At 38.6% G+C, this 14,962-nt stretch overlaps 2 protein-coding genes and 1 long non-coding RNA gene across 3 annotated transcripts; 2 read left to right on the top strand and 1 right to left on the bottom strand.

Moving 5' to 3' along the window:
* The first annotated feature begins 1,419 nt into the window (after positions 1-1,419).
* Positions 1,420-2,540, top strand: LOC128266092 (uncharacterized). The gene has a single exon (XM_053002359.1). The coding sequence runs from the start codon at positions 1,635-1,637 to the stop codon at positions 2,484-2,486; it is 852 nt and encodes a 283-aa protein (XP_052858319.1). The 5' UTR covers positions 1,420-1,634; the 3' UTR covers positions 2,487-2,540.
* A 1,323-nt stretch (positions 2,541-3,863) lies between these two features.
* Positions 3,864-4,406, bottom strand: LOC128266093 (uncharacterized). Its single transcript, XR_008269024.1, has 3 exons — positions 4,306-4,406; positions 4,054-4,249; positions 3,864-3,979 (listed from the first exon to the last, which is right to left on the bottom strand). It is a non-coding gene; the product is annotated as an uncharacterized LOC128266093 (long non-coding RNA).
* A 4,555-nt stretch (positions 4,407-8,961) lies between these two features.
* LOC128266094 (uncharacterized) lies at positions 8,962-11,589 on the top strand. Its single transcript, XM_053002360.1, has one exon. It carries the CDS (start codon positions 9,178-9,180, stop codon positions 11,587-11,589), a length of 2,412 nt encoding a protein of 803 aa, XP_052858320.1. The 5' UTR covers positions 8,962-9,177.
* The last annotated feature ends 3,373 nt before the right edge of the window (positions 11,590-14,962 follow it).

Raw genomic sequence — 14,962 nt, 5'->3', positions numbered from 1 at the left:
CAAATTTCGCGCAGTGTATAAGCTGTTGACCTGAATCTTTCCAAATCGTATTTTTTATTGCATACCATGATCAGGGTGAAAAAGCGTGCCAATCGGAAAGCTCCTATAGGAGAAAAATAGTAAAATCGCTTAAAAATATTTTTTTCCGCAAATTTCGCGCATTTTAAAAGCTGTTGACCTGAATCTCTTGAAATCGTATTTTTTAATACATATCATAATTATGGTGAAATATCGTGCCAATCGGAAGTGTATATCTTATAAATCCTCCATATGAGCAATAGGGCAAATTGCGTTCAAATTAAATTTTTCAGCAAATTTCGCGCAGTGTATAAGCTGTTGACCTGAATCTTTCCAAATCGTATTATTTATTGCATACCATGATCAGGGTGAAAAAGCGTGCCAATCGGAAAGCTCCTATAGGAGAAAAATAGTAAAATCGCTTAAAAAATATTTTTTTCATCAAATTTCGCGCATTTTAAAAGCTGTTGACCTGAATCTCTTGAAATCGTATTTTTTAATACATATCATAATTATGGTGAAATATCGTGCCAATCGGAAGTGTATATCTTATAAATCCTCCATATGAGCAATAGGGCAAATTGCGTTCAAATTAAATTTTTCAGCAAATTTCGCGCAGTGTATAAGCTGTTGACCTGAATCTTGTCAAATCGTATTTTTAATGCATACCATGATTATGGTGAAAAAGCGTGCCAATCGGAAAGCTCCTATAGGAGCAAAATAGTAAAATCGCTTAAAAATTATTTTTTCCTCAAATTTCGCGCATTTTAAAGCTGTTGACCTGAATCTCTTGAATCGTATTTTTTAATACATATCATAATTATGGTGAAATATCGTGCCAATCGGAAGTGTACATCTTATAAATCCTCCATATGAGCAATAGGGCAAATTGCGTTCAAATTAAATTTTTCAGCAAATTTCGCTCAGTGTATATGCTGTTGACCTGAATCTTTCCAAATCGTATTATTTATTGCATACCATGATCAGGGTGAAAAAGCGTGCCAATCGGAAAGCTCCTATAGGAGAAAATAGTAAAATCGCTTAAAAAATATTTTTTCCCGCAATTTGCGCATTTTAAAAGCTGTTGACCTGAACTCTCTTGAAATCGTATTTTTCAATACATATCATAATTATGGTGAAATATCGTGCCAATCGGAAGTGTATATCTTATAAATCCTCCATATGAGCAATAGGGCAATTGCGTTCAAATTAAATTTTTCAGCAAATTTCGCGCAGTGTATAAGCTGTTGACCTGAATCTTTCCAAATCGTATTTTTATTGCATACCATGATCAGGGTGAAAAAGCGTGCCAATCGGAAAGCTCCTATAGGAGAAAAATAGTAAAATCGCTTAAAAATGATTTTTTTTCATCAAATTTCGCGCATTTTAAAAGCTTGTCGGAGAGTATGTAGTGAAGCATTTCGACAGGTATGACCATGGGTTGTGCTGGTATACTAGATATACTAGATATTAGTTTTGGTAGAATGGGGACTCAGTTTGCGAGCTGAGGCCGAGTGTGGCTTCGTATGCGTTGCTAGGTCTGGTCTCTCTTTTTCTGTCTTCTGGTTTGTAGCGTGGCGTGAGATAGACACGTGTTTGGTCCTAACGAGAGAATTATGAGCAACAAAAGCATCGAAGACTCGCTGCATTTGCCAGAATTAAGTTCAGGCAATCAAGAACCAAACGATCAATTCACCAGCAATGACGACTTACAAGGGGATGAATTTAGTTCTCCGACATCAGAAGTGGGATTCGGCCCTAACCAAACTTTGTCAAGGGATGTCTTCGCGTTGTTGGAGCAACAAAACCGGAATTTTCTGGAACTGGTTAAGAAACTACAGATGCCGGCGAGCACAGTACAACAGACTGGCGGGATTTGCTTGCCGAAATATAATCCGGACATTGCTGGGGTGGATGCCACGCAGTGGTGCGCTACGGTCGACATAATTTTACGAACGAAACCGCTAAGTGACAGCGCTCTTATATTAGCGCTGAGTAAGGCCTTGGAAGGCACAGCGGCCCAGTGGTTGTCACAAATATGCTACCCAGGAATAACTTGGCATCAGTTCCGGCAATTATTTGAGCAGCGTTTCGAGTCTTCAGAGACGCCAGCCGCTGTTATTTTTAATCTTCTAAATAGTCGCCCAAGGAACGGTGAGAGCTTGCCTGTTTTTGCGAGCCGCAGCGTGACGTCACTGTGCACAAAATTGCGTAATTTAAATTGTGAACAAATTTCCATCGCTTTGATTCTTGGGCATATGGCTAATTTCGACCGGCGTTTACAACGAATGATACACACAACGCATATCAGCAATCGACGTGAGCTGCAAGCGGAGCTGCAAGTATTTTCTGCTCTGAAGGAGCGTCCTATTGCACCAAACTGGGAACCGGAGACTAAGCGGGCTAAAACTGCGGATCTAAAATGTTATCAGTGTGGAAAACCAGGACATAAAAAGCAAAGACTGTAGATCTGGACTAGGATTTCAGTTCTCGTCAACTGAAAAGGAGCGGCGTTCTGGGAAGTCTCATCATGAAAGGCCAATTGTAACTTGTTACAGATGCCAGGAGCCGGGACACATTGCCACTAATTGTCAAAAAAAAGTGCAGAATACCGGATTGAGAGTAAGATCGGAAAAGAGAGTGGAGCTGTGCACTGTGGTGGAGCCTAAATCGAGTATGCTGGTTGATGGTGAGAGATTTCCAATAACATTTGATTCGGGAGCTGAGTGTTCATTAATTAAAGAAAGTGTTTCTAATAAGTTAGTTGGTAAGAGGATTCATAGCGTTATCTCTCTAAAGGGAATAGGCAATGCCAATACTTACAGCACTGTACAAGTTGAGTCAAACATCATGGTTGATGGTAATTCTTTAGTAGTTTTGTTCCACATAGTACCAGATGAATGCATGACGAATAATATTGTAATTGGCAGAGAAATATTGGCTCAAGGGTTTTCAGTAGAAGTGTCTTATGATAATTTTAAGATTATTCAAACTAAAGCTGTGAATGTTTGTGAAACAGTTCAACCTATTGATTTTGATAACATTGAAACTGAAGTGGTCGGAAATGAAAAAGAAATGTTAATATCATTGCTAAAGCAACATTCAAAATCGTTTACAGAAGGCACTCCGCAAACGCGTGTGAGTACTGAGGAAATGCGTATTCGGTTGATTGAACCGACTAAGACTGTACAAAGGCGGCCATACAGATTTAGTCCATGCGAAAGGGAACTAGTACGAGTTAAAATTAATGAATTAATCGAGTATAAAGTCATCAGACCTAGTAGTTCACCTTTTGCTAGTCCTGCATTATTGGTAAAGAAGAAAAATGGTACAGCAAGACCTTGCGTCGACTATAGAGAATTGAATAAAAATACAGTAGCCGATAAGTTTCCATTACCGTTAATCTCAGATCAAATAGCTAGACTTAGGGGAGCTAAATATTTCACTTCTCTTGACATGGCTTGCGGCTATTACCAGATTTTAATGCACCCCGAATCAATTGAATATACAGCATTTGTTACTCCTGATGGGCAGTACGAATTTCTTTCGATGCCCTTTGGCTTAAAGAACGCACCCTCAGTGTTTCAAAGAGCTGTACTGAAAGCACTTGGTAGTTTGGCTCATTCGTTTGTAATCGTGTATATGGACGACATATTAATTGTTTCGGAAACAAAAGAAGAAGCTTTTGAGCGACTGCAACTGGTATTAGACGTTCTAGTGAAGGCAGGATTCTCATTTAACATTTCAAAGTGCTTCTTCTTGAGAACTACAGTTCGGTACCTTGGCTACGAGATAAAAGCGGGGGAAATACGTCCAAACTTAAACAAAATAGAATCGCTAGTGGCGTTGCCTCCACCGAAATCAGTTGCTACTCTGAGACAGTTTATTGGGTTAGCGTCATATTTTCGTCAATTCATTCCGGGTTTTTCACAATTAATGAAGCCGTTATATTTTCTCACATCTGAAAAGAATAGTTTTGATTGGCAAGCACAGCATGAAGAAATACGCAGCAAAATCATCAGTGTATTAACAAACAAGCCTGTTTTGATTATTTTCTATCCACAGTTTCCGATAGAGTTGCATACCGATGCCAGTTCTATAGGGTATGGGGCAATCCTTTTGCACCGCATAAACTCTAAGCCTGACGTGGTTGAATACTATAGTAGAGCAACTAGCTCCTGTGAGTCCAGATACATATCCTATGAATTGGAAACGCTGGCTGTCGTGAATGCTGTAAAACATTTTCGTCATTATCTGCATGGCAGAAAATTCGTGGTTTTTACTGACTGTAATTCAATCAAATCTTCTCGAAATAAAGTCGAATTGTCACCTAGAGTTTATCGTTGGTGGGAGTTTCTACAGGCATTTGATTTCGAAATTGAATACAGAGAAGGTAAACGCATGGCACACGTGGACTTTTTATCTAGGAATCCAGTGTGCCAAAAGATTAAGTCTGTACCAAATAAAATAGAAGAGAAGCGAATTGACTTAACAGAAATATCAGAAAACTGGATACTGGTGGAACAACAAAGGGATCCAGAAATATTAGAAATCATAACTAAGTTGAAGAATGACGATTTACCATTAGCACTAGTTGCCACTTATGAAATGAGATCAAATGTTTTGTATAGAAAGATTCAAAGGCATTCCAGAACTCGTTGTTTACCTGTAGTTCCTCGTACGTTCCGCTGGTCAGTTATAAATCAGGTACATGAGTCTATCATGCATTTAGGTTGGGAAAAAACGCTAGACAAGGTGTACGATCATTACTGGTTTACTGGTATGGCAAAATATGTCCGAAGATTTGTGGAGAACTGTATTACATGCAGAGTGTCTAAGAGTACGTCTGGAAAACCTCAAATTGAATTACATCCAATTCCAAAAATTAGCATTCCTTGGCACACAGTACACATAGATATTTCGGGAAAACTAAGTGGAAAAAGTGATCGTAAAGAATATATCATAGTACAAATCGACGCTTTTACTAAATATGTTTATCTATTTCACACCTTTTCTTTGGATGCTAATACTTGTATAAGCGCAATGAAATCTTCGACTGCCATTTTTGGTGTGCCAACACGTTTAATTGCAGATCAGGGGCGCAGCTTCACGGGTACAAAGTTTGCGCAATTTTGTTCTAATCAAAAGATACAATTACATCTAATTGGAACAGGTGCAAGTCGAGCCAACGGTCAAGTTGAAAGGGTTATGAGCACACTTAAAAATCTGTTGACGGCTGTTGAGACAAGCCCTAGATCGTGGCAAGATGCACTAGGGGACGTTCAGTTAGCCCTTAACTGTACAGTTAATCGTAGCACTAAGTGTAGTCCTTTAGAACTTTTGATCGGTAAAGTTGCGCGTCCAATGGGGTTGATTCCTATTGGCGATACTGAAACCGAATTTGACAAGATCGAATTAAGAGAGCTAGCTGCTAAGAACATGGAAGAGGTCGCTAGGTATGAGAAAACAAAATTTAATAAGAATATGGCTAAGGTTATTAAGTTCTGTGTGGGCGACTTTGTGTTACTTAAAAACAGTGAGAGACAACAAACAAAATTAGATCCAAAGTTCAGAGGACCCTTTTTGGTGGTCGAGGTTTTGAACGGAGATCGATACGTTTTAAAGTCTACACAGAACAATAGACGTTACAAGTATCCACACGAAAGTTTGAGAAAGTTGCCGGATGTGCAAATTCCAGAAGAGCTTGATGTAAATTATAAAGCACAAAGTCTGTTGGAAAAGTCTGTTGAAACAGAAGAGTGTCGTGAAACCATGTGATTGGTGATGAACGAAGGTTGCTTTAGAAATGAGATTGATGAATTCGTGAAGCCAAGTGTTGGGCGATGTACGAGCGATGTGGTTAATGAATTCGTGAAGCCAAGTGTTGGGCGATGGACGATCGATGTGGTTGATTAATTCGTGAAGCCATGTGTTGGGCGATGGACGAGAAAGAAAGAAAAAAAAAATGCGTGAAGCCAATGTGTTTGGCGATGGACAAAGTTGGCCAGTATAAGACAAGTTCTGTTTCATGGATTATGATTTAATGATTTGTAATGATTAATTTATAATATGATAATGTTTAAATGATCTGTTGAGTGAAAATGTAAATGAAAGAAATGGTTTATAAGAGAACATTATGATTTGTAATATGAATTTGAAATTACTTGGTTAAGTTTTTCTGAAGTATTCAATAAAATTATAATGTTGGAATGAAACTGAGAGTTTTATTGTAGACACGAGGACGTGTCTATGTCAGAATGCCCGTGTCGGAGAGTATGTAGTGAAGCATTTCGACAGGTATGACCATGGGTTGTGCTGGTATACTAGATATACTAGATATTAGTTTTGGTAGAATGGGGACTCAGTTTGCGAGCTGAGGCCGAGTGTGGCTTCGTATGCGTTGCTAGGTCTGGTCTCTCTTTTTCTGTCTTCTGGTTTGTAGCGTGGCGTGAGATAGACACGTGTTTGGTCCTAACGAGAGAATTATGAGCAACAAAAGCATCGAAGACTCGCTGCATTTGCCAGAATTAAGTTCAGGCAATCAAGAACCAAACGATCAATTCACCAGCAATGACGACTTACAAGGGGATGAATTTAGTTGTCCGACAAGCTGTTGACCTGAATCTCTTGAAATCGTATTTTTTAATAATAATCATAATTATGGTGAAATATCGTGACAATCGGAAGTGTACATCTTATAAATCCTCCATATGAGCAATAGGGCAAATTGCGTTCAAATTAAATTTTTCAGCAAATTTCGCGCAGTGTATAAGCTGTTGACCTGAATCTTTCCAAATCGTATTTTTTATTGCATATAATGATTAGGGTGAAAAAGCGTGCCAATCGGAAAGCTCCTATTGGAGAAAAATAGTAAAATCGCTTAAAAAATATATTTTTCCGCAAATTTCGCGCATTTTTAAAGCTGTTGACCTGAATCTCTCGAAATCGTATTTTTTAATACATATCATAGTTATGGTGAAATATCGTGCCGATCGGAAGTGTATATCTTATAAATCCTCCATATGAGCAAAGGGGCAAATTGCGTTCAAATTAAATTTTTCAGCAAATTTCGCGCAGTGTATAAGCTGTTGACCTGAATCTTTCCAAATCGTATTTTTTATTGCATACCGACATCAGGGTGAAAAAGCGTGCCAATCGGAAAGCTCCTATTGGAGAAAAATAGTAAAATCGCAAATACAGCAAATTTCGCGCAGTGTTTAAGCTGTTGACCTGAATTTTGTAAATCGTATTTTTTAGTGCATACCATGATTAGGGTGAAAAAGCGTGCCAATCGGAAAACGCCTATAGGAGCAAAATAGTAAAATCGCTTAAAAATTATTTTATTTATTATTTTCATCAAATTTCGCGCATTTTAAAAGCTGTTGACCTGAATCTCTTGAAATCGTATTTTTTAATACATATCATAATTATGGTGAAATATCGTGCCAATCGGAAGTGTATATCTTATAAATCCTCCATATGAGCAATAGGGCAAATTGCGTTCAAATTAAATTTTTCAGCAAATTTCGCGCAGTGTATAAGCTGTTGACCGGAATCTTTCAAATCGTATTTTTTATTGCATACCATGATCACGGTGAAAAAGCGTGCCAATCGGAAAGCTCCTCTAGGAGAAAAATAGTAAAATCGCTTAAAAAATATTTTTTTCCGCAAATTTTGCGCATTTTAAATGCTGTTGACCTGAATCTCTTGAAATCGTATTTTTTAATACATATCATAATTATGGTGAAATATCGTGCCATCGGAAGTGTATATCTTATAAATCCTCCATATGAGCAATAGGGCAAATTGCGTTCAAATTAAATTTTACAGCAAATTTCGCGCAGTGTATAAGCTGTTGACCTGAATCTTTCCAAATCGTATTATTTATTGCATACCATGATCAGGGTGAAAAAGCGTGCCAATCGGAAAGCTCCTATAGGAGAAAAATAGTAAAATCGCTTAAAAATATTTTTTTCATCAAATTTCGCGCATTTTAAAAGCTGTTGACCTGAATCTCTTGAAATCGTATTTTTTAATACACTATCATAATATGGTGAAATATCGTGCCAATCGGAAGTGTATATCTTATAAATCCTCCATATGAGCAATAGGGCAAATTGCGTTCAAATTAAATTTTTCAGCAAATATCGCGCAGTGTATAAGCTGTTGACCTGAATCTTTGCAAATCGTATTTTTTAATGCATACCATGATTAGGGTGAAAAAGCGTGCCAATCGGAAAGCTCCTATAGGAGCAAAATAGTAAAATCGCTTAAAAATTATATTTTCCCGCAAATTTCGCGCATTTTAAAAGCTGTTGACCTAAATCTCTTGAAATCGTATTTTTAAATACATATCATAATTATGGTGAAATATCGTGCCAATCGAAAGTGTACATCTTATAAATCCTCCATATGAGCAATAGGGCAATTGCGTTTAAATTAAATTTTTCAGCAAATTTCGCGCAGTGTATAAGCTGTTGACCTGAATCTTTACAAATCGTATTATTTATTGCATACCATGATCAGGGTGAAAAAGCGTGCCAATCGGAAAGCTCCTATAGGAGAAAAATAGTAAAATCGCTTAAAAAATATTTTTTTCCGCGAATTTTGCGCATTTTAAAAGCTGTCGACCTGAATCTCTTGAAATCGTATTTTTTAATACATATCATAATTATGGTGAAATATCGTGCCAATCGGAAGTGTATATCTTGTAAATCCTCCATATGAGCAATAGGGCAAATTGCGTTCAAATTAAATTTTTCAGCAAATTTCGCGCAGTGTATAAGCTGTTGACCGGAATCTTTTCAAATCGTATTTTTTATTGCATACCATGATCACGGTGAAAAAGCGTGCCAATCGGAAAGCTCCTATAGGAGCAAAATAGTAAAATCGCTTAAAAATGATTTTTTTTCATCAAATTTCGCGCATTTTAAAAGCTTGTCGGAGAGTATGTAGTGAAGCATTTCGACAGGTATGACCATGGGTTGTGCTGGTATACTAGATATACTAGATATTAGTTTTGGTAGAATGGGGACTCAGTTTGCGAGCTGAGGCCGAGTGTGGCTTCGTATGCGTTGCTAGGTCTGGTCTCTCTTTTTCTGTCTTCTGGTTTGTAGCGTGGCGTGAGATAGACACGTGTTTGGTCCTAACGAGAGAATTATGAGCAACAAAAGCATCGAAGACTCGCTGCATTTGCCAGAATTAAGTTCAGGCAATCAAGAACCAAACGATCAATTCACCAGCAATGACGACTTACAAGGGGATGAATTTAGTTCTCCGACATCAGAAGTGGGATTCGGCCCTAACCAAACTTTGTCAAGGGATGTCTTCGCGTTGTTGGAGCAACAAAACCGGAATTTTCTGGAACTGGTTAAGAAACTACAGATGCCGGCGAGCACAGTACAACAGACTGGCGAGATTTGCTTGCCGAAATATAATCCGGACATTGCTGGGGTGGATGCCACGCAGTGGTGCGCTACGGTCGACATAATTTTACGAACGAAACCGCTAAGTGACAGCGCTCTTATATTAGCGCTGAGTAAGGCCTTGGAAGGCACAGCGGCCCAGTGGTTGTCACAAATATGCTACCCAGGAATAACTTGGCATCAGTTCCGGCAATTATTTGAGCAGCGTTTCGAGTCTTCAGAGACGCCAGCCGCTGTTATTTTTAATCTTCTAAATAGTCGCCCAAGGAACGGTGAGAGCTTGCCTGTTTTTGCGAGCCGCAGCGTGACGTCACTGTGCACAAAATTGCGTAATTTAAATTGTGAACAAATTTCCATCGCTTTGATTCTTGGGCATATGGCTAATTTCGACCGGCGTTTACAACGAATGATACACACAACGCATATCAGCAATCGACGTGAGCTGCAATCGGAGCTGCAAGTATTTTCTGCTCTGAAGGAGCGTCCTATTGCACCAAACTGGGAACCGGAGACTAAGCGGGCTAGAACTGCGGATCTAAAATGTTATCAGTGTGGAAAACCAGGACATAAAAAGCAAGACTGTAGATCTGGACTAGGATTTCAGTTCTCGTCAACTGAAAAGGAGCGGCGTTCTGGGAAGTCTCATCATGAAAGGCCAATTGTAACTTGTTACAGATGCCAGGAGCCGGGACACATTGCCACTAATTGTCAAAAAAAAGTGCAGAATACCGGATTGAGAGTAAGATCGGAAAAGAGAGTGGAGCTGTGCACTGTGGTGGAGCCTAAATCGAGTATGCTGGTTGATGGTGAGAGATTTCCAATAACATTTGATTCGGGAGCTGAGTGTTCATTAATTAAAGAAAGTGTTTCTAATAAGTTAGTTGGTAAGAGGATTCATAGCGTTATCTCTCTAAAGGGAATAGGCAATGCCAATACTTACAGCACTGTACAAGTTGAGTCAAACATCATGGTTGATGGTAATTCTTTAGTAGTTTTGTTCCACATAGTACCAGATGAATGCATGACGAATAATATTGTAATTGGCAGAGAAATATTGGCTCAAGGGTTTTCAGTAGAAGTGTCTTATGATAATTTTAAGATTATTCAAACTAAAGCTGTGAATGTTTGTGAAACAGTTCAACCTATTGATTTTGATAACATTGAAACTGAAGTGGTCGGAAATGAAAAAGAAATGTTAATATCATTGCTAAAGCAACATTCAAAATCGTTTACAGAAGGCACTCCGCAAACGCGTGTGAGTACTGAGGAAATGCGTATTCGGTTGATTGAACCGACTAAGACTGTACAAAGGCGGCCATACAGATTTAGTCCATGCGAAAGGGAACTAGTACGAGTTAAAATTAATGAATTAATCGAGTATAAAGTCATCAGACCTAGTAGTTCACCTTTTGCTAGTCCTGCATTATTGGTAAAGAAGAAAAATGGTACAGCAAGACCTTGCGTCGACTATAGAGAATTGAATAAAAATACAGTAGCCGATAAGTTTCCATTACCGTTAATCTCAGATCAAATAGCTAGACTTAGGGGAGCTAACTATTCCACTTCTCTTGACATGGCTTGCGGCTATTACCAGATTTTAATGCACCCCGAATCAATTGAATATACAGCATTTGTTACTCCTGATGGGCAGTACGAATTTCTTTCGATGCCCTTTGGCTTAAAGAACGCACCCTCAGTGTTTCAAAGAGCTGTACTGAAAGCACTTGGTAGTTTGGCTAATTTCGACCGGCGTTTACAACGAATGATACACACAACGCATATCAGCAATCGACGTGAGCTGCAAGCGGAGCTGCAAGTATTTTCTGCTCTGAAGGAGCGTCCTATTGCACCAAACTGGGAACCGGAGACTAAGCGGGCTAAAACTGCGGATCTAAAATGTTATCAGTGTGGAAAACCAGGACATAAAAAGCAAGACTGTAGATCTGGACTAGGATTTCAGTTCTCGTCAACTGAAAAGGAGCGGCGTTCTGGGAAGTCTCATCATGAAAGGCCAATTGTAACTTGTTACAGATGCCAGGAGCCGGGACACATTGCCACTAATTGTCAAAAAAAAGTGCAGAATACCGGATTGAGAGTAAGATCGGAAAAGAGAGTGGAGCTGTGCACTGTGGTGGAGCTGTACTGAAAGCACTTGGTGGTTTGGCTCATTCGTTTGTAATCGTTTATATGGACGACATATTAATTGTTTCGGAAACAAAAGAAGAAGCTTTTGAGCGACTGCAACTGGTATTAGACGTTCTAGTGAAGGCAGGATTCTCATTTAACATTTCAAAGTGCTTCTTCTTGAGAACTACAGTTCGGTACCTTGGCTACGAGATAAAAGCGGGGGAAATACGTCCAAACTTAAACAAAATAGAATCGCTAGTGGCGTTGCCTCCACCGAAATCAGTTGCTACTCTGAGACAGTTTATTGGGTTAGCGTCATATTTTCGTCAATTCATTCCGGGTTTTTCACAATTAATGAAGCCGTTATATTTTCTCACATCTGAAAAGAATAGTTTTGATTGGCAAGCACAGCATGAAGAAATACGCAGCAAAATCATCAGTGTATTAACAAACAAGCCTGTTTTGATTATTTTCTATCCACAGTTTCCGATAGAGTTGCATACCGATGCCAGTTCTATAGGGTATGGGGCAATCCTTTTGCACCGCATAAACTCTAAGCCTCACGTGGTTGAATACTATAGTAGAGCAACTAGCTCCTGTGAGTCCAGATACATATCCTATGAATTGGAAACGCTGGCTGTCGTGAATGCTGTAAAACATTTTCGTCATTATCTGCATGGCAGAAAATTCGTGGTTTTTACTGACTGTAATTCAATCAAATCTTCTCGAAATAAAGTCGAATTGTCACCTAGAGTTTATCGTTGGTGGGAGTTTCTACAGGCATTTGATTTCGAAATTGAATACAGAGAAGGTAAACGCATGGCACACGTGGACTTTTTATCTAGGAATCCAGTGTGCCAAAAGATTAAGTCTGTACCAAATAAAATAGAAGAGAAGCGAATTGACTTAACAGAAATATCAGAAAACTGGATACTGGTGGAACAACAAAGGGATCCAGAAATATTAGAAATCATAACTAAGTTGAAGAATGACGATTTACCATTAGCACTAGTTGCCACTTATGAAATGAGATCAAATGTTTTGTATAGAAAGATTCAAAGGCATTCCAGAACTCGTTGTTTACCTGTAGTTCCTCGTACGTTCCGCTGGTCAGTTATAAATCAGGTACATGAGTCTATCATGCATTTAGGTTGGGAAAAAACGCTAGACAAGGTGTACGATCATTACTGGTTTACTGGTATGGCAAAATATGTCCGAAGATTTGTGGAGAACTGTATTACATGCAGAGTGTCTAAGAGTACGTCTGGAAAACCTCAAATTGAATTACATCCAATTCCAAAAATTAGCATTCCTTGGCACACAGTACACATAGATATTTCGGGAAAACTAAGTGGAAAAAGTGATCGTAAAGAATATATCATAGTACAAATCGACGCTTTTACTAAATATGTTTATCTATTTCACACCTTTTCTTTGGATGCTAATACTTGTATAAGCGCAATGAAATCTTCGACTGCCATTTTTGGTGTGCCAACACGTTTAATTGCAGATCAGGGGCGCAGCTTCACGGGTACAAAGTTTGCGCAATTTTGTTCTAATCAAAAGATACAATTACATCTAATTGGAACAGGTGCAAGTCGAGCCAACGGTCAAGTTGAAAGGGTTATGAGCACACTTAAAAATCTGTTGACGGCTGTTGAGACAAGCCCTAGATCGTGGCAAGATGCACTAGGGGACGTTCAGTTAGCCCTTAACTGTACAGTTAATCGTAGCACTAAGTGTAGTCCTTTAGAACTTTTGATCGGTAAAGTTGCGCGTCCAATGGGGTTGATTCCTATTGGCGATACTGAAACCGAATTTGACAAGATCGAATTAAGAGAGCTAGCTGCTAAGAACATGGAAGAGGTCGCTAGGTATGAGAAAACAAAATTTAATAAGAATATGGCTAAGGTTATTAAGTTCTGTGTGGGCGACTTTGTGTTACTTAAAAACAGTGAGAGACAACAAACAAAATTAGATCCAAAGTTCAGAGGACCCTTTTTGGTGGTCGAGGTTTGAACGGAGATCGATACGTTTTAAAGTCTACACAGAACAATAGACGTTACAAGTATCCACACGAAAGTTTGAGAAAGTTGCCGGATGTGCAAATTCCAGAAGAGCTTGATGTAAATTATAAAGCACAAAGTCTGTTGGAAAAGTCTGTTGAAACAGAAGAGTGTCGTGAAACCATGTGATTGGTGATGAACGAAGGTTGCTTTAGAAATGAGATTGATGAATTCGTGAAGCCAAGTGTTGGGCGATGTACGAGCGATGTGGTTAATGAATTCGTGAAGCCAAGTGTTGGGCGATGGACGATCGATGTGGTTGATTAATTCGTGAAGCCATGTGTTGGGCGATGGACGAGAAAGAAAGAAAAAAAAAAAATGCGTGAAGCCAATGTGTTTGGCGATGGACAAAGTTGGCCAGTATAAGACAAGTTCTGTTTCATGGATTATGATTTAATGATTTGTAATGATTAATTTATAATATGATAATGTTTAAATGATCTGTTGAGTGAAAATGTAAATGAAAGAAATGGTTTATAAGAGAACATTATGATTTGTAATATGAATTTGAAATTACTTGGTTAAGTTTTTCTGAAGTATTCAATAAAATTATAATGTTGGAATGAAACTGAGAGTTTTATTGTAGACACGAAGACGTGTCTATGTCAGAATGCCCGTGTCGGAGAGTATGTAGTGAAGCATTTCGACAGGTATGACCATGGGTTGTGCTGGTATACTAGATATACTAGATATTAGTTTTGGTAGAATGGGGACTCAGTTTGCGAGCTGAGGCCGAGTGTGGCTTCGTATGCGTTGCTAGGTCTGGTCTCTCTTTTTCTGTCTTCTGGTTTGTAGCGTGGCGTGAGATAGACACGTGTTTGGTCCTAACGAGAGAATTATGAGCAACAAAAGCATCGAAGACTCGCTGCATTTGCCAGAATTAAGTTCAGGCAATCAAGAACCAAACGATCAATTCACCAGCAATGACGACTTACAAGGGGATGAATTTAGTTGTCCGACAAGCTGTTGACCTGAATCTCTTGAAATCGTATTTTTTAATAATAATCATAATTATGGTGAAATATCGTGACAATCGGAAGTGTACATCTTATAAATCCTCCATATGAGCAATAGGGCAAATTGCGTTCAAATTAAATTTTTCAGCAAATTTCGCGCAGTGTATAAGCTGTTGACCTGAATCTTTCCAAATCGTATTTTTTATTGCATATAATGATTAGGGTGAAAATTAGGGAGAAAAATAGTAAAATCGCAAATACAGCAAATTTCGCGCAGTGTTTAAGCTGTTGACCTGAATTTTGTAAATCGTATTTTTTAGTGCATACCATGATTAGGGTGAAAAAGCGTGCCAATCGGAAAACTCCTATA

The sequence above is a fragment of the Drosophila gunungcola genome, unplaced genomic scaffold (genome assembly GCF_025200985.1).
Source record: "Drosophila gunungcola strain Sukarami unplaced genomic scaffold, Dgunungcola_SK_2 000320F, whole genome shotgun sequence".
In the NCBI taxonomy this organism is placed as follows: domain Eukaryota; kingdom Metazoa; phylum Arthropoda; class Insecta; order Diptera; family Drosophilidae; genus Drosophila; species Drosophila gunungcola.
Note: the sequence above shows the minus strand (reverse complement) of the source record. Positions and strands in the feature narration are given on the sequence as shown.